This window comes from Diadema antillarum, unplaced genomic scaffold, assembly GCF_040938485.1.
Source record: "Diadema antillarum isolate AM-2024a unplaced genomic scaffold, OU_Dant_1.0 seq00001879_RagTag, whole genome shotgun sequence".
Lineage (NCBI taxonomy): Eukaryota > Metazoa > Echinodermata > Echinoidea > Diadematoida > Diadematidae > Diadema > Diadema antillarum.
The window spans coordinates 66,452-94,245 of NW_027272547.1; the positions used below are offsets into that span (position 1 = coordinate 66,452).

Sequence of the window (27,794 nt, forward strand, 5' to 3'; positions counted from 1 at the left end):
CCTCCTACAAACTCGTTGATGAAACGCCCCCCTGGCTTCACGTATCCCTTCCTGTACAGGCCAGCGGTAACGTCAAATGAATAAACGAATGAATAAAAAATGATGAAAATAATGATAATAATAAAAATAATAAAATAAAAGACTCCTCCGGACAGACGAATCTTTCTGTCTACGGAGGAGAGGGATGGCGTTAAAATAAATAAATAAATAAATAAACTAGAAAAGCACTTCGACAGCGCAGACCTCCGCCAAGCAGTTATACTTTCCACCGTTTATCATCTTGCTCTTCCATTTGCAGCTATATATTCTTTGATTTGCAGTAGAGATCAGTGATTTCCACCCACTGAAAAATCGCCTTTTTTTCCAGTATTGAAGCCTTTGTTACGTCATAAACCCTCAAATGCGCGGCGCGCCTATCTCTCGCAATGACAATGGTTTGACAATAACAATGACATTTTTCTTTTATCTTCTTTGTCACCCAAAGTCTGGGTATGAAAGAAAATTTGAACAAACATCGTAAAACAGATAAAAATCAATTAATACATTATTATATATCAGCTATACCGATAATTGCATGTTTTTTACAAAATATACAGAATTCATAGAATGGCAGAGGATCCAGATGAGAAAAAGAGAGTGAGAGAGAGAGGGAGAGAGAGAAGCAAGACAAACAAAACAGTTAAAAGAAAGCAGGGCAACAATAACGCAGATGTAAGCAATTTCAATAGCATACAGCAAAACATTGTAAATACCTATTACCATAAAGAGGAAAAAATGGCATTAACATTTAGCAGAAAGTGGAGCACGCACTTTGAAATAGTGCGCGTATGAAAACCTTAAAAATGCGCAGCTTGAACTCCCAAGTTCGTTGACCCTACCTCCCAAAACACTAGTATAAAAAATTATTGGATCACTGATAAAATTCAATCATCTATTACTTGTGCCATTCTCAACCTTTCCTGTAAGTTTCATACAAATCTGTTCACTACTTTTTGAGTTATACTTTGGACACGAACAAACAAACAAACAAACCATCGGTAACGAAAACAATAACCTCCTCCCTTGGCGGAGGTAGTGGCAGTAATCAAAATAAAAGACTCCTCCGGACAGACGGATCCTTCTGTCTACCCTGATCATACCCAGCGACCGCCGTTTTACGTGACCAACTTACGTATACTTTACTTACTATATTAGTACTGTACTTTTCCGACGATCAGGATTGTAATAATAATAATAATAATAATAATAGTGAGACTCTTATAAAGCGCACATTTCTACCTAAAAAAAGATACTCAAGGCGCTATAGAACAGAGTACATATTGTGTCACGTTACAACAGTATCACAGAAAATAATAAGACAATAAACCAACAAACAATAGTCCTATATACGTACACATACTATACATACAGGTATACAATATTTTCAATTCAAATTAAAAATATATGTCTTGAGATTCTTTTTGAAACTATCAATGGAAGATGCTTCTCTAAGAGATTTTGGTAGGCCATTCCATAGTTTTGGGCCCATATATGAAAAAGCCCGATCCCCCCAATTATTATGCTTGATTCGAGGTACCTGTAATTTTAGCGAGTTTGATGAACGGAGATTACGTGGTGGTTGGTGAAGATAAAGAGTATTTTGAAGGTAGACAGGGGCAAATTTACGCAATGTACGGATATATCCTCGGCTGCTCTCGATCCTTCCAATTATGAGCCAGTCTCATTCAAACATATCGTCTTAGATAATAATAATTAAACTCAAAATCCATGGAACCTACACATGACAGGGAGGGGAGAAAACTGCTTGAGACCAAGACGTAAAACGTAGCACTTTTATATATAATCTCGTTCTGGACAGTGCTCTCAAAAGCATTAACAATGCAGTTCGAATTAATTACTGTTGTGTTTGGAATGCATGCGTACACTTGAGTTTGTACGTGAGCTTACGTGCATGGGGTCCGAGACTAGTCCTAATCGTAGAACATGTAATTATGCAGTGGCGGATCCAGGCGGGGTCGAATCGCCCCCCCCCCCCCCTCATTTTTTGTGAATACAAAAGAAATAAAAAAGAACAAAATTGGGGTGGGGTGCGTGAGCCCCCTTAGCCCCCCCCCCCCCTTTAATTTTGTAAAGGCGCCCCCTCATTACGGAATTCCTGGATCCGCCCTTGTTATACACGCGCCTAGATGTTTCATGGGGTAAACTCGTGCTAAGTACTGTATACGGCCCACTAGAGTGGAATATAACTTTGTCGTATTAAATACAATACATGATACACCCATTGGCTTTGGAGTGGAATGTTCCCCTCAGTAAACTTGGACGGATTTATCGACTTTTGGTGTTTTTTTCAATATGCCGTACCCCGCCAGGGTCGAAGAAAAAAAGTCCAAAAAAGAAAATCCCTTTCAAGAACCAACAAGTGTACGTGAAACCAGGTAACTCAAAGAGGGTGTTCCTTTAGCAAGTCGGATTTTGTGTGTGTGTGTGTGTGTGTGTGTGTGTGTGTAATGAGAAACGAGTGCACCCGTGCCCCGTTCCGTCACCCTTGATTAGTTTTTTTTTTTTCATTAGACCTTCGTCATTGCCTCAATGAGACCAGCGCCTATGTTCTGTATGTGAGTTGACGTCGTAAGCACACAATGTCATGTAATGTATAATACAATGTATTTGGGATCCATTGAATTAGCGGAAATGGAAGAAGAATAACTACAGTACCTCATTGCAAGCCATAGCACGAGACTGCAACAATGCAGGGATTGTTCGTCGATTTTTTTAAACGAAAATATTTGGATTATAGTTCAGAAGGCTGGATATACAAATCAGATTACTTAAAAGCTTTTATAAGGGCAAGTATTTGCCAAGAGAAAGGCTACTTGTATAACTCACAGGTGCCATAATGTGATCGAGATATATTTCTACTATAACCTGTACGTTTAGCCCGGTCACCCACCTTTATCATTATTTATTTATTTATTTATTCATGTATTAATCAATTAATTGATTAATTAATTAATTAATTTATTTATTTATTTATTCATTTACTATACTTCATTCATTCATTCATTCATTCATTCATTCATTCATATCTTATTTGCGTATTATACTTTATGATCGTCTTTTCAAACCAACGAGGGTATAAAATTTCCTTGGTCACACATAGACGCGAAACTGCACATTTTTCACACGCTAAGTTTCACCTGGTACATGTATTCCGCTTCGCTTAGTTTGGGCAGACGGACCGCAAACTTCTCTAGAAAATACCCTTTTTTTACTTTTAACTTCCCCTTTAACTTGAAGCATATTTATGAATGCAACTACGTGCTAACTTGCACCTTTAAAGGACAAGCGCACCTCCATACACAATGTGGTTGAATGCAGCAATATTAATAGAACACAATCCAGTGGCGGATCCATCCAGGCAATCGAGGCGCACTCGGCGCCCCATTAATTTCTGTTAAAACAAAATAAATAAAAAGAAAAATATAGGGGCGTGCGCCCCATTAATTTTGTAGAGGCTTCCCCTCTTTACGGAATTCCTGGATCCGCCCCAATTCGGACAATTCGTTTCTATAGTTATATTATTTGACGTTTCTGCAATGCTCACGTCACTGCTGGATGAGAAGACTATACAGCTTGTGATGTCACAATATGTATATTATATATATATATATATATATACAATATGTAAATATTCTAAAGAGAATGAAAAAACGCCACTGAACACAAAACAACAACAACAACAACATCACATGAGTGTAGAACGATATTCAACATATCATTTTCACGTTTCTCGCATGATAAACAATATCAAGTTTGACTTGCTTCTTTCAGAAGGCAGGGGGATTACCCTTAACATAAGTCAGTGACCAATGTGCACTCTTTTCAACAAAATAAATTTTTTTGAAATTCTCAGTATATCTTCCTAATGTCGTTCTACGCATGTGACGTCATGACGTCACACTGTGTAGAATTGTCTTCTCATCCAGTAGTGCCTGCGCATATACTTTAAACATGTGTAACTTTTAAACGAATTGTCCGAATTTCTCCATGCAAACTTTCACTGATAATTGTATAGTCCAAATAAAATATGCTGCGTTCAGCTCAATCCACATTGATATGAAGGTGGACCTGTCCTTTAAAAGGTGTTCCCATGGTGACTCTGGTCTAAAAGGTACTACGTGTCACCGGTCTGTAAATGTGCTCCCATAACTGACATTGACAAAGGTGCTAAATTTAGCCATTTTTCTTGGAATAAAAAAAAAACATTATGACAGAGCTTGGAATAAACAATGATAATTACGGCTCTCTTGCGTGAGAAGCTTCACATGGAATTCCAACGTCATTGATAGACCATCCATGCATAACGATAGCGTGCCATCGCCTCGGAGTCGCTGCATCCGCAGGGGATTTTCATTACCAAAATAATGAGCGATTTGACTTTCAAAGTTTCTTTGATACAGGACCGCCTTAAGGTGGAGCAAAAGTTTTCTTAACTGAACACTTCATAGCAAGAAAAAATGGAGACAACGCCCAATCAGCATGCAACAAGCCCAATCCGAATGTCAATCTTCGGATCCCAAAGACAACACAGGCTCTTTATAAGGTGCTGAATCCATATTTACGTCAGCAAGTCAATCTGGTTATCGTGGTTATGAAAAGCGAAATATCTTGCACTGAACTGAGCCCTTATACATGCATGTTATTATATAGGCACAGCGTCACAGGGACCCACCATCAATGTCTGGAGTTTATAGCATTCTTAGAAGTTGTTCTTTAGTCATTCACTGTTTTGAAAATCTTGATCACATCATGGCGGAGACGATAATGATTCGTGGTAAGTGAATCCGATGTTTGTCTTTAAAGCATCAATTTAATAATTTCAATGAATATGACGTATACTAGCTATCTTTGTTCGCTTTTATATTGCGTGATGATGGGTGTTGTCCAGTGGGTTAAAAAAAAGGGGGTGGAGAGAAACGAAATCTTCTCCATGAAGATGTCTGCATCGAGAGCGGGATTGTTACTTTCACAGTTCTCCACCCAAATGTCTATGTCTCAATGCAGTGACCTATACTTGATGTGAAGGATACATCGACTAATACAATGTTTATAAAACAATAAAACATCATGGTTTCATTTACTCAGCTCTGTTTCACTTGGGAAGGTGCAGAAAAACGATGTAAAACGAAACTTGCGATGTGGTGCAACTGCGATGTAATTCTTCTGGGATGACGTGCGAGAACCTCCTTTCATGCACGTCGAGTGAGGGTTTACAAGGCACATTGGATGGTCGCAGCAAAAGGTGTGACGCAGTCCAATGTCCACCAGAGAGGTACAAATCGATGAGTTCTTTTGTAGCCGAGTGGAAACCTCAAGATAACAAGGGGGTCTTGTCATTGTCCCCTTACGTAACGACTTTCGAAGTGTCTTCCTAGAGGACTTAAACTAAAGAAGAGGCCAGTGGGGTATTGTATGTGACCGTTCAACTGATGACTCGATCACCCGAATAGTCAAAGCTGCAGTGCATCCTTGTGTAGATAAAAGGACGAGAACAATCCCACGGTTTGCTTTCTTGAACCACATTAGGTATCATCCACGTATAGAGGAATTCGTTGGGTGTGGTCAAATGGTCCAAAAATATACCAAAGTTACCTTCATAGCATGGTAGTTGAAGCTGAGGTGTGTGGAACAGGACTTGTTACTGTGTTTGCGAATAAATCACATATGACTTTGCCCTAATAGATCACTGCATGGTTCTCATCCATCAGGAAGATAGACGTAATCAGAACGAGTGCAGCGTCGTGAAATATTGACGAAACCACGCAGAGCTAAATTAGGTCAATTTTGTATTAATTTTAATCTAGAATTTACGAGTTTTCATGTAGTGGCTCATTCGTGACAAGTATTACATTTGGTTCAAGTCAGTTCTCAAATTTATATCGACCGTTTAGTGATAGTAAACATAACCAGGTGACACAGAGACCCATGGTCGAACTGTAAGCACTCTCCTCGAAGAAGCAATGATGATTTGCAATCTTGGGTCCACAGACAAAAAAAGATTAAATGCGATAAATTATGTTCAAGACACACATTCACGTCCAGCTATCTGAGTCATCTTTCTTTAACTCAACCACAGGGCACCGTTTTTATCAAAAGATATAATCGATTATAAATTTCCTCAACACACAGGCTGCCATAGACTTATGATAGAAATCAACTAATACAATTAATCGTAACTCTTCATAAAACACGACCCAGATGAGCAAAAACAAAAGTAAATAAAATAAGCACAGAGCAGGCACGAGAGTTTATGTGCTATGATGCAAATGATGATTATGATAATTATAGTAGACACGAGTAAAAGAGGTTCAATAGTAAGTTGAATTGTTATTTTTATATATTATTTGAATGGTAGTTTTGGGGAATCGGAGAGCGGGTACAATCAGGGGTCACCTTGGTTGAGGCATGGAGCTTCAGCTCCGTGGTTCAGGTGATTGCAATACTCCCATTGGTTTGCATGCAAAAACGTATCAAAATAAAATGAAAGGATCACTGCCATGTTATTGACATAAACTGAAAAAAAAAAATCAATTTATGAAATTCAGGTTCGGATTTTTATTGGTCCACATACCTTGAAAATCTAGTTTTGGGCTTTGGTAACTACCATTTTCTCTTTTTTTTTTCAAGTTCAATTCGTAAGGATGACAGGAACAAGCGCTCATCATTATTTTGACATCGCATCAGACGTTATCAGCGTGCATCAACTCCCAACCCATTACCCTAAAGAAGAAGAAGAAGAAGAAGAAGAAGAAGAAAGCTTATTTGCATCACACTTGCGTCTTGCAACGTCTTGTTTCTATCGGGGCTAGATGTTGGCGGTGATAATGAGATCAAAGCAGGAAAACATGTGCTTAAAATGTTTTGTGACGCTTTAGACAGAAACATGTGCATGAATCAATGGATAATCGATGAATGTCCAATTTAGAGTAGGTCCATACCTCACCGTCTGGGGTAATCTTCTCTGTTAAACTGTCGTATATATTATTAGCATCAATGGGATTCACGAAATCTCTCGCTCTTTTTCCGGAATCTGGCATTGTCATTGATCACAAGGCTTCCCACATTGGCTTCCTATATACAACCCGGAAATCTTCTCTTTCTGTTACAGGGCCTCCTTCTTAAGCTTCCTGATTAGAGACAAATCATTAGACTGATTGATTTTGGCTTTGTGCATTTTTCACCATGTGCACAATGCACGCTGCTTGAAGTTCAGACAATTTTCATAATTTCACATCATGTACATACTAGGTATTACAAAACATGTTTCCCACTTTTGATCCTTGATAGTTCTGGAAACTTTATATCATATAACACTGTTATTGATATGAGTAATAGCTAAATAGCGTAAACTTTGTTTGGTGGTGGTTTGAATATGAAGGCATGAATCAGTTTCAATAAATCAATGATTAATATCAAAGTTAGGTTTCAGATTTCGTCAAATTTGAGCCCACTGTGTAAGACACACCAATTAAGGTTCCGATTTCTACAAACTTTTTGTTGTCGCAGTGAAATCTTAGAGTTGCACAAACAACTATATTCTTGTAACAAGGGATGGGTGATATACTCTGTATTATATCTTCTTAAAGCTGCTATAATTTATTAGTACCGATGATAAACGATGGCCTGCAAGTATCAAGAAATGATACATATTTCGTTTCATATGCTATGACCCGTAAGTTTTCCTGTAAATATCGTGACATCGTATAGGCTTCTCTTCTTAGTTACAAGGCCGATACACCATTTCCGTGTTTGTCGGCATGATCAACTTAAACTCATAGACGGACAATAATTTGATATTTACAGCAAAAGATAAGAATTTGTCAACCCATTTACTTCCTGGTGAACGAACATCAATTCATCATCCATCAAAACGCTGTAAAGAAGTTTGTACCAAGATACAAAAATACCATTGTCAGATTTTTTTTTCTTTTTTTTTTTAATAGGCAGGTGCAAGTATCGGAGAAATCGATACAGGGAACCGATGGTGCTGCCGATCCAATTTCTCGCGTAGATTTTAATCTAGAATTTACGAGTTTTCATGTAGTGGCTCATTCGTGACAAGTATTACATTTGGTTCAAGTCAGTTCAAATTTATATCGACCGTTTAGTGATAGTAAACATAACCAGGTGCACAGAGACCCATGGTCGAACTGTAAGCACTCCTCGAAGCAATGATGATTTGCAATCTTGGGTCCACAGACAAAAAAATTAAATGGATAAATTATGTTCAAGACACACATTCACGTCCAGCTATCTGAGTCATCTTCCTTTAACTCAACCACAGGGCACCGTTTTATCAAAAGATATAATCGATTATAAATTTCCTCAACACACAGGCTGCCATAGACTTATGATAGAAATCAACTAATACAATTAATCGTAACTCTTCATAAAACACGACCCAGATGAGCAAAACAAAAGTAAATAAAATAAGCACAGAGCAGGCACGAGAGTTTATGTGCTATGATGCAAATGATGATTATGATAATTATAGTAGACACGAGTAAAAGAGGTTCAATAGTAAGTTGAATTGTTATTTTTATATATTATTTGAATGGTAGTTTTGGGGAATCGGAGAGCGGGTACAATCAGGGGTCACCTTGGTTGAGGCATGGAGCTTCAGCTCCGTGGTTCAGGTGATTGCAATACTCCCATTGGTTTGCATGCAAAAACGTATCAAAATAAAATGAAAGGATCACTGCCATGTTATTGACATAAACTAAAAAAAAATCAATTTATGAAATTCAGGTTCGGATTTTTATTGGTCCACATACCTTGAAAATCTAGTTTTGGGCTTTGGTAACTACCATTTTCTCTTTTTTTTTCAAGTTCAATTCGTAAGGATGACAGGAACAAGCGCTCATCATTATTTTGACATCGCATCAGACGTTATCAGCGTGCATCAACTCCCAACCCATTACCCTAAAGAAGAAGAAGAAGAAGAAGAAGAAGAAGAAGAAGAAGAAGAAGAAGAAGAAGAAGAAGGCTTATTTGCATCACACTTGCGTCTTGCAACGTCTTGTTTCTATCGGGGCTAGATGTTGGCGGTGATAATGAGATCAAAGCAGGAAAACATGTGCTTAAAATGTTTTGTGACGCTTTAGACAGAAACATGTGCATGAATCAATGGATAATCGATGAATGTCCAATTTAGAGTAGGTCCATACCTCACCGTCTGGGGTAATCTTCTCTGTTAAACTGTCGTATATATTATTAGCATCAATGGGATTCACGAAATCTCTCGCTCTTTTTCCGGAATCTGGCATTGTCATTGATCACAAGGCTTCCCACATTGGCTTCCTATATACAACCCGGAAATCTTCTCTTTCTGTTACAGGGCCTCCTTCTTAAGCTTCCTGATTAGAGACAAATCATTAGACTGATTGATTTTGGCTTTGTGCATTTTTCACCATGTGCACAATGCACGCTGCTTGAAGTTCAGACAATTTTCATAATTTCACATCATGTACATACTAGGTATTACAAAACATGTTTCCCACTTTTGATCCTTGATAGTTCTGGAAACTTTATATCATATAACACTGTTATTGATATGAGTAATAGCTAAATAGCGTAAACTTTGTGTGGTGGTGGTTTGAATATGAAGGCATGAATCAGTTTCAATAAATCAATGATTAATATCAAAGTTAGGTTTCAGATTTCGTCAAATTTGAGCCCTCTGTGTAAGACACACCAATTAAGGTTCCGATTTCTACAAACTTTTTGTTGTCGCAGTGAAATCTTAGAGTTGCACAAACAACTATATTCTTGTAACAAGGGATGGGTGATATACTCTGTATTATATCTTCTTAAAGCTGCTATAATTTATTAGTACCGATGATAAACGATGGCCTGCAAGTATCAAGAAATGATACATATTTCGTTTCATATGCTATGACCCGTAAGTTTTCCTGTAAATATCGTGACATCGTATAGGCTTCTCTTCTTAGTTACAAGGCCGATACACCATTTCCGTGTTTGTCGGCATGATCAACTTAAACTCATAGACGGACAATAATTTGATATTTACAGCAAAAGATAAGAATTTGTCAACCCATTTACTTCCTGGTGAACGAACATCAATTCATCATCCATCAAAACGCTGTAAAGAAGTTTGTACCAAGATACAAAAATAACATTGTCAGATTTTTTTTTCTTTTTTTTTAATAGGCAGGTGCAAGTATCGGAGAAATCGATACAGGGAACCGATGGTGCTGCCGATCCAATTTCTCGCGTAGATTTTAATCTAGAATTTACGAGTTTTCATGTAGTGGCTCATTCGTGACAAGTATTACATTTGGTTCAAGTCAGTTCAAATTTATATCGACCGTTTAGTGATAGTAAACATAACCAGGTGCACAGAGACCCATGGTCGAACTGTAAGCACTCCTCGAAAGCAATGATGATTTGCAATCTTGGGTCCACAGACAAAAAAATTAAATGGATAAATTATGTTCAAGACACACATTCACGTCCAGCTATCTGAGTCATCTTCCTTTAACTCAACCACAGGGCACCGTTTTATCAAAAGATATAATCGATTATAAATTTCCTCAACACACAGGCTGCCATAGACTTATGATAGAAATCAACTAATACAATTAATCGTAACTCTTCATAAAACACGACCCAGATGAGCAAAACAAAAGTAAATAAAATAAGCACAGAGCAGGCACGAGAGTTTATGTGCTATGATGCAAATGATGATTATGATAATTATAGTAGACACGAGTAAAAGAGGTTCAATAGTAAGTTGAATTGTTATTTTTATATATTATTTGAATGGTAGTTTTGGGGAATCGGAGAGCGGGTACAATCAGGGGTCACCTTGGTTGAGGCATGGAGCTTCAGCTCCGTGGTTCAGGTGATTGCAATACTCCCATTGGTTTGCATGCAAAAACGTATCAAAATAAAATGAAAGGATCACTGCCATGTTATTGACATAAACTGAAAAAAAATCAATTTATGAAATTCAGGTTCGGATTTTTATTGGTCCACATACCTTGAAAATCTAGTTTTGGGCTTTGGTAACTACCATTTTCTCTTTTTTTTTTTTCAAGTTCAATTCGTAAGGATGACAGGAACAAGCGCTCATCATTATTTTGACATCGCATCAGACATTATCAGCGTGCATCAACTCCCAACCCATTACCCTAAAGAAGAAGAAGAAGAAGAAGAAGAAGAAGAAGAAGAAGAAGAAGAAGAAGAAGAAGAAGAAGAAGAAGGCTTATTTGCATCACACTTGCGTCTTGCAACGTCTTGTTTCTATCGGGGCTAGATGTTGGCGGTGATAATGAGATCAAAGCAGGAAAACATGTGCTTAAAATGTTTTGTGACGCTTTAGACAGAAACATGTGCATGAATCAATGGATAATCGATGAATGTCCAATTTAGAGTAGGTCCATACCTCACCGTCTGGGGTAATCTTCTCTGTTAAACTGTCGTATATATTATTAGCATCAATGGGATTCACGAAATCTCTCGCTCTTTTTCCGGAATCTGGCATTGTCATTGATCACAAGGCTTCCCACATTGGCTTCCTATATACAACCCGGAAATCTTCTCTTTCTGTTACAGGGCCTCCTTCTTAAGCTTCCTGATTAGAGACAAATCATTAGACTGATTGATTTTGGCTTTGTGCATTTTTCACCATGTGCACAATGCACGCTGCTTGAAGTTCAGACAATTTTCATAATTTCACATCATGTACATACTAGGTATTACAAAACATGTTTCCCACTTTTGATCCTTGATAGTTCTGGAAACTTTATATCATATAACACTGTTATTGATATGAGTAATAGCTAAATAGCGTAAACTTTGTTTGGTGGTGGTTTGAATATGAAGACATGAATCAGTTTCAATAAATCAATGATTAATATCAAAGTTAGGTTTCAGATTTCGTCAAATTTGAGCCCTCTGTGTAAGACACACCAATTAAGGTTCCGATTTCTACAAACTTTTTGTTGTCGCAGTGAAATCTTAGAGTTGCACAAACAACTATATTCTTGTAACAAGGGATGGGTGATATACTCTGTATTATATCTTCTTAAAGCTGCTATAATTTATTAGTACCGATGATAAACGATGGCCTGCAAGTATCAAGAAATGATACATATTTCGTTTCATATGCTATGACCCGTAAGTTTTCCTGTAAATATCGTGACATCGTATAGGCTTCTCTTCTTAGTTACAAGGCCGATACACCATTTCCGTGTTTGTCGGCATGATCAACTTAAACTCATAGACGGACAATAATTTGATATTTACAGCAAAAGATAAGAATTTGTCAACCCATTTACTTCCTGGTGAACGAACATCAATTCATCATCCATCAAAACGCTGTAAAGAAGTTTGTACCAAGATACAAAAACAACATTGTCAGATTTTTTTTCTTTTTTTTTTAATAGGCAGGTGCACGTGACGCTTTTGATGCGGCGCCAGCCTTCTGTCGGCGCAGACAACAATTAAATCTCGCGTATGGTCTCTGTCTCTCTTCTTCTCCATTTAGTAACATATCTGTTACCTATAAATTATTATTTTTTTTTTGCATCCATAATCTGCCTTTCTTTCTTCTCCAGCAACCACGGGCCTCTTCATTATGGATTGTGTTCTCTTCATGTTTAGTTATTCATCCTTTCGATTTGCTTGAACCAATTCGGGTTTCATTTCTGTGCATATAAACACCCATGTCATTTTATTTTTGTTTGTTCAACCCGTTCTGATCAATACCAATGTCAATATACACCGCTAACATACAAAAGAGATGACTGGAGAAATGACAGATATAATGACATTGTGTTTACTAATATAACTCACTGCCACTAAAAAGTCACTAAAATTTTGTGGCAAGAAGAAAATGCTCCCCTCTGCATCACCAAAGTGGGGGAACATATTCCTATTACTCCGCTCAACAGTGTCCTTTTCCCTTTACATTATTATTAGGTTTACATTATGCTTTTACATTATTGACCCAGCATGCCAATCGATAAGTGATGCAAAGATTGTTAAAGGGATGGTATACTATAGTAGTTTTCGTAGACATGGGGATTCAGGTTTTAACTTTTTACGAGATGAGTAAAAACAACTAGAACTAAAACTAGAACCAGAAATATACAATCCCTTCAATTCCTGCAACATCCCTTTTCCAGTTAACAGGAATGATATTGTTAATAGAAGAGGATCACGTGATATCAGATGACATGACGTCAGCGCAGCTGATTATGACGACAAGATTTCAAAGATTTACAGAAAAAAAAGGGAGCCTATATCAGGTATAGGATTCTATATTATGAACAAATCATCATCGCGCATCAAGCTATATGTGCAGGGTGGTTCATTCTGCATTTAATGCCCATACCTTTGATTAATAAGTTGGTCTTGCTTGATTACAGCTGAGTTGGTTTGAATTCCAGATTAGCGCCCTGAAAAATGATTTGTCTCATTTTCAATATTGCTTGTTTTTGTTGCGAGCAAAATTAATGTCAACTTCCGATCGACTAAGCCTGGATGCATCAGTCACGTACTCGTTAAGGAAACAAAGCTGAAAATAATCACTGAATGGGCAAAAGAGCAAAATATTTACCCCCACTTAGCCTATCAATATGTATTGCCCACTCATTTCCTTCTTTCACAATCGAATAATCTGCTAATTTTAGCTCAAGTTTTTCTTCAATCTGCAACGTGTTTATACGGAATGATTTTATTCCAAAATGTAAAGAGCAAGTCAACGAAGCCTGAAGGGCATCATGGCACAGGAATGCGCAAATAATGGTTAGTCTCATCCCACGACTTTACATAGACTGGCAAATCTGGTGTTTTTGACACAAACAACGTTTTGATGAATAGATTTGTCAAACAATCATTTGTCGACTCAGTATGGCAGAGTATAATAATGACACCAACTCCCCCCCCCCCCCCCCCCCCCGGCGCAACCCAAAACTCTCATAAAGTACTATAGGCCAAACAGATTTCGTTTTATACTAATATTGGTGGCACGATTTTGGGATATGCAATATTATGTTTGTTTCTCAAAGAAAAGGTCTGTTAGTCACTATGTTGTTGTTTATCACCGTAGAAATTACTTATGGGATCTTATACGCAAATAAAAAAAAGCGATATTCTCATTGGCACATTCATCGCTGTGACCGTTTTCCAACTAGAATTAGCCTAACGCTTTAAGAAAAAAATGTCTAAACTGGGTATTCTTTGATGTGAATAATTATGTAGGAACGAGAGACCTGTATTATACCACTATTCTCATTGCATTCATAAAGTTTGACACACACACACACAAACGCACACATATGCCTTGGTTTATATATAAATGTGTGTGTATGTGTGTGTGTGTGTGTGTGCGTGCTTGTGTGTTTCAAATGTAAGGTTTTGTGGGTGCTTGAGCTCAAGCTGTTTCTGTCTGTGAACCGATTCCTACGATGAGGTTCTATGTCTTCTAAAACTGAAGGTTAGCTTCAATACTTTTTTTTTTCTTCAAGTCTTTTTAAAATCACAACTTCTACTTGTTACAGGTGGTATTTTTTTTCTCGCGCTACCAGCGGCCATAGCTCAAGGCCAGTCTATAGGAATAGCCGAAAGGGACCTACAAGGGGAAGAAGTGGTAGGAATAAACAACATGCTAGAAATTCGATAGCGGTTATAGAAGCGTGTTGGCTTTCCTTGAAGCCGATTCTTCGCAGCAAGTTCATCCTGGTATGGGACCAGCAAATCTAACGCGGAGCAGCACGAGCACTGCGCATGATCAGTCTATACATCCGTGCTAGCAATCAGTCGTGGCGCATTGACAGCTGATGTCTTTGTAATGTATAGGCCTATACCCTCGATCTCCTTCTTGTACATTTTGATCGCACTGCGGGAAAACATAACTGAATATTTTCATGTTTCATGGAACACGCCATAAAAATCCACACCACATGTTTATTGTTGTCTTCTATATACACTGTACCAAAAGGAACAATATTTTATGATGAGGGTACACGTAATAATATAGAATGATACTTTTGCTCGTAATCATTATCTGACCTATTTTAAAATCTATCATCACATGGTATCTGAGCGGACAATTTTCATGAGCTCAAGAGGGAAAAAGGTGTCAGTAATGTGGGCTTACATGTTTTCTTCGTCAATGCAGTGCAATCTTACAAATTATTCTGTGATTGGCAAATTGGCCACGCGACATTTATTTCTTGCGTAATACTTATTGTGATACTAGGGCACGGTTGGCGCTGTAACTATATGCATTCGTGTATTTGGAATAAGTTCGATGATCACTTACCCGGGCACCCCTGTTTCATTTTTTTCTTTGGGGGGGGGGGGGGAAGAAGAAGAAGAAGAAAACTGAAGAAAAAGAAGAAGAAGGAGAAAAAGAGGAAGAAGAAGAAAAAGAAGAAGACATACCCTTTAGCAGCTCACGCAGGATGATGCTGGGATGATGGTTGACGCAGGTATTGTTAAAGAGTGCATGAAGCACGAAACAATAATCATGGCAAGAACAACAGTCGGCCGGTGGATGCGGTTATTATTGTGACATAAAGGAGAACTGGCAGATTTTCAGACTTTTGCATTTAACATCTACAAATTGGTTATACTGTGTACAGGGTAATAAATGTATAGTGAGTGAGATAAGGAATAAAAATACTTTCAAAATTTATTACTAATCATTGTAAACAAGGATTATGACCTAGTAAAGAATGCAAAATTGGGTGCTCATGAAGCAGAACAAAAGAAAGAAACATGCAAAAATTCTACACAGGTGAAGTTCTTACAAGTGGTATTGTAATGGAATTACATTGTTTCGTTACTGGAATATGTGAATCTTTATTATGTCATCATCCTTATTAAGTGTGATTTGTTTTAGGGTTTTCAGAGTATTTGGTTAATCTGCTCAAGGACCAAAATAAACGTCACACATCTACATGTATTATTATGTGGCACTATCGATTTATGTATGTGTACTATTTGATTTGAAATTATGAAAATCGTCTGGAATTCCCCTTTAAGTAGGTGATGAATTTTGTTGAAGAGGGTTATTGGTCTAGGATTTACCTCGTAATCTTTTATGCATCTTAGAACAAAATGATATGCAATTATGTATACTATAGACCATATTATAATATGAAAAATATCGCCTTGTCTTTAATCGTTGTAATATTACACTAATTGACAGTCCCTTTGGAATGATACACTATATTCCCCTCGAGAAAATACTATGGAGTCAGGAGACCTCTATTACACCTCTAAAAAGAAAATATCTGTATGATAGCACAATAAAACACCATTGCATTGTTGTGTATCAAAGTGTATTATGTATCTCACTGTGCTCTAGATAACTTGTCTGATAGAGCGGCGCTGTGAATAATCGAAAGATATATTAGGTATAGCTTTACCTGGACTGAAAAATTATATGATTTTGATGTATAGATGTGATGTTATACAGAGGCAACCTCTCATAATCATACGGCTTCACATCAAGAAACGACACAAGCAAGTATATCATAGACGTCTTTGCAATACGTATACAAACTCCTCTCTGATATTGTATGCACACGTTTATCACGTATAAGCAGCGACAAAGACACACAATAATTCAATGCATTACTCCTCCACTCGTACTCAATGTGAGAGTTGAGCAACAACTCTCAAGCCCAGATACAGACACTAATTATAACTCATAACAACCCACTTAAGGTCTTTGATTATTGCAATAAACGTCACTTACAATAGTTTACTCCATCTTTAACGCTATATAGTTCGTCTTTACAGACACTGCCCCCCCACAAAAAAAATAAAAAATATATACATATACGTACATATTATGTGAGTGTGTGTGTGTGTGTATAAGACCCTGAAACGTCATTTCCATCTAAACTTGAACCATTTCATTTAATGCGTTATTTCATAAATTAATCTTTAATTTTTTTGAGTGTCACTATTATTATAGTTGAAGCACAAGGTGTGAAGACGCAATAGATTGTAAACGAGAGAATCGATAAACAGAACGAAACACAGACATATTACGACGTAAGAACTTTTCTCTATGATCATTCAACAGAATTAATTTACGATCTGTACAAGGCACAATGTGAAACAGTTAATTGAAAAAAAAAAGAAGAGAAAAATACATACAACGGTGGCTTCAAAAAGCAATAAAGTGCTTAATATCACTTTCAACAAGCTCTTTTCTTAGTACAGATCTCTGTAAAGTACGAAATACAATGTACACACTTTGAATTGAAATTGAAGAGCGTTTCGCTCGTTGCATCCACTTAATTCGTGAACAGTAACAATCCCATTGAACTCGATGAATGACGTCACAAGTGGAATCCCTAAACATCGACTACAGCAAGAACAGTGCTCGCGCGTCTTAGGCAAGAAATATGACCGAAATGTTATATATTATACGCGCCAGGTATTTCAGACTTTATGGAAATAGTGTGTGTTTCATGCCTATATACGTGAAGGTCGACGAACTTTCGAAGCCAACCTGTTTCCGCCGATAGCCTAGAGCGAGCGCACCGGCGAACCAAAGTTCTTGGGCAACGAAGACGACTGTTTTGAGCGTGGAGAGTGCCGCGCGGCTCGTTGCGTGACGAGATATCACTCTGGATGTGATGGTCATTCTACGTCAGGCAACGCACGCATTTTCAATGCAAAACAGAGAATCAATTTCGATCAAAGCGAAATAAAAGGTATGTCCGACCAAACTATGTCACATGCCTCTGTTTTCACTCGATCGCCGGCACATTAGAACGATAGAAGCCAGATATAGAACATACACGTCAAAATAATGTTCGGGGCTCCGTTTTCTACGTCTTTTCTCAATAAATATTTGTTTTATCATTACTGTTTTATCATTACAAATAAATAAATAAATAAATGGAATGGTTTCAGTAACACAGAAGTCGGCAATGTGGTGCACAGAGGGACGAGACATTGCACACACACTATATCATGCTCTATGAAGGATAGAATTATTCACAACTAATCCTTGTCGGAACAGCTCTAACAACAACACATTTTCAACATTAAAATCTGAAAAGAAACGACCATTTTATAGAGCTGGAATTTGTACTTACTTAGTATATGACAAAGAATGAATTGGTGGAAAATTACTATTCTTGAGGAGGAAATTATCATTCTTTTTTTAAAATTATATCTTCAACATGGAACTGCTTTTTTTTTCAATATAGAACAAGAAAAAGTGAGACTCGTCCTTACAAACGATATGAAATTGCAGTGAGTTTCCTCAACACCAACATCAATGCGAATAGTATTGTGCAGCAGAAGAGTCGCACCACGAATGACACAAAACAAAATCGCGTGCTGTTTAAATGTCTAAAATTCAACACTGCCATGTGAACTCAGATATATCAGAAGATTGTGGAATGTGATACAAATGCTAACCGTACAACGTTCCAACAACGAAGAGGAAACGGGGGGGGGGGGGAGGGGTTACCACCCTGTTCAAATTTTTGAAATAGCGCTCTCTTTGTTCGGCTTATGCTCACTGCCACGCCTCTTTCCTCAAATTCATCGAGCAACGAAAAAAAAAAGAAATTTTATCTGTTGAGGTAGGCCTGACATTAGCGAGGCTTATATCTGCGACATACATCTGGTTATGACGCGCCTCTTCCCAGGTTGCACAATTTGAATATCTGTCTCGCGCATGCGCAGAACATTCTTTAGCCCGATACCCGCGTCGTAGAATTAGCGTCGCAGATCTATCTAAAACTCGCTAATGAAAAATGTGAAGGGACTCGACCCATTTAATTATTTTCATGTGTTAGGAATGTATTGATGGTTGCAATGCTCGTTTGGGACCCCATGCCATGATAGCATTTCTACTTTACTCCTAACTATGAGAACAGTATTTCAAGAACTGCTGTAAATATTGCAATATTTAAAAACCAGATCTAGCAGCGAACAACAATAAATGCAGCTCGATGACAATGAAATCTTCTTTCTAAAGGTACTGTTGTCTCTCATACCATAGAGGTAAACTAACGCCAATCAACATCACAATTTTCGTTTGTTTGCTATTTAAAACAAAGAACCAAACAAGAAACTGGCAAGATGAATCTGTTTCAATAAATTATCTGATTAAATAGCGAATAATAACTGTAATTAAACAAGTAGTTGTTATTATTTCAATGTCTGAAACTTGGGAGTGTTTCCAAAGTTTCCAGATTTCACATTCTGTGACTTCACGAGTTCAAGAGGCACAGTGTCAGTCTCAGTCGCTGTTTGAAATGACGCAACCAGATTCCTCATGCTTGTTCAGAAGCGACATCCTGGAAAAGGTCTTTCCGCACGCCTTGCAGCTGTATTTCTTCACTTCTGAGTGGGTCTGCAGGTGCGCGCGGAGGTTGGAGCGGTCGGCGAATGCCCGCTGGCAGTGCTGGCACCGGAACGGCTTCTCACCTGTGTGCGTGCGGATATGTCCCTGGAGGCGTGTTTTTTTTAGACGGCACAGATTGGGGAAACTAAAAATCTATCGGGGACCCTATCCCTAAACCTAACCCTAATCCTAATCCTAACCCTAACCATCAAACCCTAACCCTAACCCTAACCCTAACCCTAACCCCAACCCTAACCCTAACCCTAACCATAACCATAACCAAAAACCCTAACCCAACGTTTTTCCCATAGGTTTAACACGCGCCATGCCCCAATCTGTGCCGTCTTTAAAAAAAACGCTCCCTGGAGCAGCCAGGGTCGCGAGAAAGCCTTCCCGCAGAACTTGCACTTGCATGGTGTTTACAAGGTGTGTGTCCAGATGGTGCATTGCTTAAACGGAGTACCCGTTTAAGCGATACCCGATTATGCGGAGAGTACTGTATTACGGTGCTGTGACCTTTGACACAGTCACCGGATGTGAGGTGTTCGAAAAATTGTAAACATTCTGGACGACGAGAGTGTGACGTCACAACAAAATCACCGAAATCAGGGACAGGGTTATGCTGTGAGACTCATCGGATATCCTCATTTTTTCGTACTGGTTCCTACTGCTTCACAGGCAAGAATATTGGGGTGACCCGAATAATGTTTAAAGACACTTCTACTTGTATTACAATAATCAAGAAAAACAGAGCAGCCGCTGAGCTGTAATGGGCGCGAGCGGAGCTGATCATTAGCCGAGCCGAGCTCGCGTTCGCTTGTTGTGAGGTCAGTGTATCAGCCCTGCCGTATGTAGCGTGTGCATAATGTACAGACCACTGGCACTGCACTAGGTCGGTAGCCGTTCGCGTTCTGTCAGATCCACATGAATTGTTCATTTGATAATGCAATTTAGTATCTTTAATTTTCAGTAGATCTAGGGCACTGGCACGAGGCTGCTACTGTAGCACTTGTACAAATGATGGCTGCCTAAGGGACTGGGTCTCTATCATGCTATAGAACTATAAAGGGCTATAGCTTAGTCGTATTTGACCGAAAGATCGGTCTGTATCTGTCCGTCGGGGAATGTTCCGCGGAGACTGCGTCTGGCTTCACGGATGACGGCGTTAATGGCAAAATACAAAAGAGTCCTCCGGACAGACGGATCTTTCTGTCTAAGTCGTATAGACTCTGGCTCTCTGGTCTGGTCTGTCTGTCTGGGAGGCTGCCTGCACTGTGTTGCACTCCTGCTCCTATTTAAAACTAAAAGCAGTGAAAGAACATTGTTAGCATGTTAAGAAAGAAAACCATGCGAATAAGATTGCAAGCTTCAAGTTCAATGCTCAGCAAGCCGCCCATAATTCGACCATAGTAAATGCCATCCAGAATTAATCTGCCAACAACTACAAAAGAGTAAGAGTAAAACAAAATTAATAAGTTGAAATGGCCCAGCCTATCTTCACGACGTACTGTGAGCAGATTAACTATGGTGTACAGAATCATGAACGACTCTGTTGCAATTCATCCAGATACATTCTTCACAATCAACTCGTCCACAACCAGGAAAAATCACGACATGTGCTTCCAAACATACCGCCCCAGGGGCAACATCGACAAATTTGCATTTGCCCAGAGATCCATACCTGAGTGGAACAAACTTCCAAGCTCTGTACTGTAGTTTGTGCAGTCTCACCTGAGCAGTTCAAGGAGCTCTTAATGACCCACCTCAAAATCACATCCTGTGATTACAGTTCGGGAAACCCACTCAGTACATAAGTACTCAGTCGCCACGTCTGCACTCAAGCATTGCCGCGCCGCCGCGCCTGGCGACACTCGCGCCAGTAATCGCTCGCATTACAGCATTCGCATGGGTCGTTTGACATCGCATTTAAATCCATGATTTTAGATATGATGCCTCAAACCGATTTTGCTCAAATTTTGTGAGTAACTAGGAAACTTGTGAAGCTTTATGGACATAATCAAGCGAATTGCCGCAGTCCTTTCATTTTCGCGTTGCATTGCAAAAAAGCGTGGAGACTCCTTATAAGGGGTGCCCGGGGGTTACTTATAAGGGGGACGGGGTTACTTATAAGGGGGACGGGTTACTTATAAGGAGGGGCCCCCCTTGTGAGTGGGTTTCCCGAACTGATTAAGCCCACACCCCTCCTCTCATCGTGCACACAAGTTGTATTCATCTTCGTGATAGGCTGCATTTCATAGCCCTTTGAAGATTATAGAAGAAGAAGAAGAAGAAGAAGAAGAAGAAGAAGAAAAGCTATGCTTAAAAAACGTTACAGCTTTGCATGTACAGGTAGTGGTCAAATTTTGGCACGGGAGGACAGGTCAAAGAAAGACTTCCATACATTGTATGTACCCCCCACTATTATAGTGCCACACTTTGTACATTGAACATTGTATGAGTTTCCTGTGAAGTCCGCATTTCCCTAGGACACCGAGATCAATGTTACCCTAACTCTAACCCTAACCCTAATCCTAAACTGAGTAAACTCTAATCCTAATCCCAAAGGCAAAGCCAGCTAAATTTATTCATGTGAATATACATAAGTCATAACATACATGTATGGAAGTCTTGCTGCCAGTTGAACAGTAGCAGCCTATCCACACTCACATTGTATTCTGGTTGTAAACAACGTTGTTGATTTTATGACATCCGTAAGAAGCAAAAAGAAGAATAAATGAATACAAATAAAAATGTGATGTATATCTATATAATGCATTGATGATACAGACCGTACTCATTTTCTATCGATCAGTTGAACAACCAGGATGGCTGATATCATCATTTACAGCTGAAAATACACAGTGCATGTGCGATCATGCATTGTGCCTGATACATGCATTCTTTGTATGATGACTTGGCTGCTGAATTAAGTGTGCAGCTCGGACAAAACCTTTCTCTGGACTCATTTTAGCAAATTATATTTTAGTAATTTAAATCAATTCCTCCAGTGATGATTGCAAGTATCTAATCTTACAGATATGTAAATAAAAAATTAAAAACTCCCACATTTTGTCTCTGGTCCCCATGCCATGATGATACTAAGCCATATATCGAGAGATCTACATCAGGAGGGATAGGGTTGCCCTGCGACCCCAACATGAACGTGTTCAGGTTGCCAGTTTGGTTAGGTGAAATCCAGCGGAAGTGATCAAACACTGACTGATATTTGCAAGAATCCTTTATAAAAGATTGCAGGAGACAGATTAACATGAAGAAGAAGTTGATGGGCAATTCTGCAGTTAGGAGGACATGACATCGATAAAAGAAATGTGCCTCTTTAATCTTAATATTTGAATTCTAAATGTATTAACTAATGCAATGGATGTTCAGAAATCATAAAGGTCTTTCAAATTCACTAGATTTTAGTTGTTCTTGTCATTTATTTTGCGAGATCTCAAATCATCATTTAAAATGTACATGTGGGACTGGGGACAATTAGATGCACTTTTGAAAATGCAAATTACAGTGGGTTCCTTTGATATTTTTCCTCCAACTTTTGCTTTAAAGGGAAAAGATAAATACATCTTAATATTCCAGAGGTCATGCGATACATCAATTACAGGGTTAAATGACCTGCAGAATTACTCTGGACAAATTTAACATTAACCAAAGAGATAATACCTAAAGAGTAAGTAGTCACCATGCGCGTGCATACAAATGGCATGTCCAAAATTGAAGAGGGAGCGCACCCTCACATCCAGGCATATTGTAAATCTGTCTACGTTTAAGTCATATCTTCTCATATCATATCTGGAGTGATATGTTATTCTTCATTTTCAGAATCATAATGTGGTTAATTGTTTTAGATATTAGTTTCTGCGATGACATCATATCATTTGAACCATTTAGTAGAGTCCAGACCGTTTTGTTATTCGCAAAATAAACGACGGGAACTTGAGTGTAGACTAGACAGTAGTTTGAGCATTATGACGTTGGTTTCGCGTACATACCCACTCACGCCATAAAATCAAACAACATCAGCCCCATTATGATGCTTAAACATGACCATTGTGACGTCACAATAAAACGGTGCAAGGTCACTGCGTTGAATATGCAAGTCGAGCGCATTAAAACAGTGCGCTGCCATCTACTGATCAATTACCGTACAGGATCCGTGTAATGGCGGCTCCCACAACGCGAAATGGCAGCTCCCTTGCGCGGCTGCCTCCTCCACTGGACTACGCCCTCTTGTGGTATAATCTCTTTGCATTAACCATACTTTTTGGGGTCTAGCTAAAATTTCAGTCGAAATGCTAAAAATGTTTATGGAACATTTCGTCATGATGCATATATTGAAATTAATGCAACAGTTTGTGTGTTTTAACTTATTTTTTTTTTGCGTACTTTTTGTAACAAGACATTGATTTTTTTTTGTCATGTCCTTTTTTATGCCTCCGCCGCGAAGTGGTGCCGGAGTCATTACGTTTTCGGGTTGTCCGTCCGTCCGTCCGTCCGTCCGTCCTTCCGTCCGTCCTTCCGTCCGTCCGTAATTAATTTTGTGGACAGGGTAACTATCAAAACCTTTTGAGGTATCCTAATGAAACTTGGCATGTATGCGTATTAGGGGGTGAAGTTGTGCCTATCAACTTTCAGGTGCACATGCTCAAGGTCAAAGGTCAAAAGGTCAAGGTCAAATACATAAAATTTCACTATTTCCACCATATCCATGCAATGCCTGAAGATATTTTCTTGAAACTTAGTGTATTCATGTATTACCCAATTAAGATTCTCTGGTGGAAGTTTGGGTCATGAGGTCAAAGGTCAAAAGGTCAAGTGAAAATATTAAAACTTCACCTTTTTTCTTCGTACCTTGGAATTGTTCAAGGTATCTTCATGGAACATAATATACTGACTGGCAGTGATTATCTAGAAAATTTAGGGTTCATGGGGTCAAAGGTCAAGGGAAACACTTCAAAATTTTACTATTTCCGTCATGTTTATGCAATGCTGGCAGGATTATTATATTTTTTACACTTGGTGTATATCATGCATTATAACCCAATGGAGATTCTTTTGAAAGTTTTTTTTTCTTTTGTTTTTGCCTCAAAGGTCAAAAGGTCAAAGATCAAGTGAAAATGCTGAACTTAGCTTTTCCCCCATATCTTGGAAGTGGCTCAAGTTATCTTGAAACGTACTACATATTTATGCATGTTTTGCCTGACAGTGATTATTTTATGAATTTTAGGGTCAAAGGCCAGATGAAAATGGTAACAATTTACTATTCAATACAGAAATTTAACTTTTGCTCCGTACCTTGAAAATAACTCAATGCATAAACATATGAATGGGTCAAAGTCAAGCTAAAGTCCGTAACTCCCAAATACATGCTCTCCTATTCATCCAATTAAACCTAGGTCAAGGAAGGTGAACATTTAATACATTTGTGACAAACTTGTCGTTTTAATATTTTGCCAATTTTGTGAAAATATAATCACACATTGTCCACATGTACTATCTGGACCTATTAGGAGAATCATGCATTATGGCGGAGGCATGCCAGTCGCCATAGCGACATTTCTAGTTTGTAATGTTACTAACCAACTCTTAAAGTACACATGGCTGTATTCATTCTTTTATATATTATTAACCTCGGAAGGGTGAACATATTTTTAACATTTTTGACGTGAAAGAAATAAATGGTGATTTAGTAGCAAAATGTGAATTTGCTTAAATGTAGCGTTACATAAAACTGCGGAATTGCTCGATGGAGATAATTTTGGTCATGGAAGTTCTTCTAGGTTTATCTATACTTGATTACTTGGTGAGTCAGACATACAACGTGTATGAATGTCATGAACACATTGATGTGTATACATTGTACCTCTGTTGGTCACAATCATGACAAGTCACTTTACTTGATTCAATGACTGACCAAGGAGGTTCAAGAGAATGTAGTCACAACTGTCTCATTTCCTTTGCTAGATGTTCGATGCCGCCACTCAAAAATATTTCAAGCATGTGCCAAATAGGACCTGCCATGCAGATAGGAAGACAATAGACTCGTGTCTCATTGCATAATCACCAGCCACTTTCTAAGAAGATATTTCTTTGTGATGGTAATTACTTTTCGCTATCCCGTCGTATAAAAGGTAGGTTGTGCTGACACGAGGACGGCGAATAGAAATTGGGCAAAAAATACTGAAATAAAGATGAAAATTACTCAACTGGGCATACCCGGGAACTAAGCTGACATGTCTATCAGTAAAGAATTATACTTCGAGGTTATTCCGTATTAGTTTCATTTGTGGAAATTAAGGGGAAAAGTGATAAAATCAGCTTTGAAGGATGGTACAGTTTTAAACATTTTCACATGATACAGCTCTGATTTACACTTTGGCACAACTTTCTGGGCGGGATTGACTTTTGTTTTACATGCTTTAAAGTGAAATTTCATTTCATTTAATAAATAGATAAGTGAAATATGGCCAACATTATAATAATGTTCAAAATGAATCTTCAGATTGCTCAACAAGACGGCGGCGTCGAACATCGATCATCAAAGGCACAAGTGCACCTGTGGAATTCTTTTGTACATCAATAAAAATCTGACAACTGTTTGAGTAATTACAGCCAGTTGGAACTCTAGCTCTTAACCTCCTTGGACTGACCGACAAGTGTGTGCTAAGTATAGCCACTGTGGGGAACATGCAGACTTATAAAGTAGGGTAGCCTTATCCTGTTGATTAGCTGAAGAAGGACTCTCTAAATAATGCATTTGACATGCTGGTTTGTAAATTTGACCATATACAGTCAAACCTGCCTTAGCGGCCACCTGTCTATAGCGGCCACCTCTCTATAGCGGCCACTGAAAAATCCCCCTACGAGAAAAGCCCTGTTAAAGACCCTGTGTATAGCGGCCACCTGTCTAACGCAGCCAGCGGCCACAAATTTTGTTTCCCCGCGGTAGATTTTAACCTGTCTATAGCGGCCACAGAGGCATGATAGAGCTAGTAATTCAGCATGTTTTTCTGATTTGTGGCCGTTCCAGTTTTTCACGGGCAACGTTAAATGATCGCCACCGCTGCATTCATCCCTTATTCAGTCATAATAATGTGCTAGTGTTAAGCTTTCTTCGCGACTGTACAATATGCTACTGTGCAACAATAGCTTCATAAACACGGGCATTGTTCAATGCATGAAATACACGTGTACATACGCACGCATGTAGCCTACATGTACACTAAGTACTTATAGATGTATACAATGATAATACATGTACGTGCACATGTATAGGCAATTCACACATTTGGATAACCTGTCTATAGCGGCCACCTGTCTATAACGGCCACTTTTTTCGTTTCCCTTGGGTGGCCGCTATAGACAGGTTTGACTGTACTTCACAAGCCTGCACAATAGTCTTTTTTTTTTTTTAAGGGGGGAGGGGGTGCCATACTGACAACGAGACTGAAATTTTCAAACTATATTCTGCTATATGTCTGGGGATAGTTGTCATGTTACTGATGTTAGTTTGTTATTTAACTTTAATTTGTCTTGAGAGAAAAAGTTGCACTTCTCATTAAAAAAAAACCAACTTTTTGGTTTGTTATATTTGCAGACCTTACATTTTCTTTTTACATTCATGACTGTAATGTGTTGTAATGTGCTATTTTTTTTTCCATTTTTTTAAAATGTTGCCAGCATCGATTATTAACAACAGAAAATTCATAATATCATAGACCTACATGAATATGATGGAAGCTAGTGAGATTACGTTGTCCATCATTTCTTAGATTGCTATGTTCTTTGCTTTAATATGTGTTTCTGAATTCACTCAGTCCACATAATGTACTGTATTTGGGTTTCATTTCCCTTTAGTGACCTGCTTACTGATGTGTGACAAATTTTAGTTTCTATGACAATGGCAGCCATTTCTGCCCATTCTGACAACTTAGTGCAGGCTCTTTTGACAAAAAAAAAAAAAATTACCCAAAGTAACATCTGTTTTCAGTTGTCAATTTTCATGTAGAAATCTCTTTGTGATTTTTGCAATCTTTGTACTTTCTTTTTGTTTGTCATCTGTTGTGCTCTTATATATTTTGCTGTGTATCCCGTAGAATATTCCTGTGGTGGTCTGCATCCAGTCACAATGCTTGATGTGGAGGTGGTACCGGGACGTTCTCTGGGCAGTGAACAATGGGAATTTGTGCTTGGTAAGTAATTGCTCTGCCTACTGTAGGTACAGGGGCGGATCCAGGAATTCCGTAAAGAGGGGGCGCCTTTACAAAATCAAGGGGGGGGGGGGGTTCACGCACCCCTCCTCCCATTTTTGTTTCTTTTTATTTCTTTTGTTTTGACACAAAATAAAGGGGAGGGGCGAGCG

General features: G+C 38.5%; 1 protein-coding gene across 1 annotated transcript in view; it reads left to right on the forward strand.

Annotated features, from left to right (window-relative positions):
* The window catches only part of LOC139712948 (phagosome assembly factor 1-like), a 74,325-nt gene that overhangs the window by 29,928 nt on the left and 16,603 nt on the right, over positions 1-27,794 (forward strand). Inside the window, exon 5 of the mRNA XM_071624729.1 lies at positions 27,529-27,624. Coding sequence (XP_071480830.1) covers positions 27,529-27,624 — 96 coding nt within the window. The remainder of the gene's footprint in view (positions 1-27,528; positions 27,625-27,794) is intronic.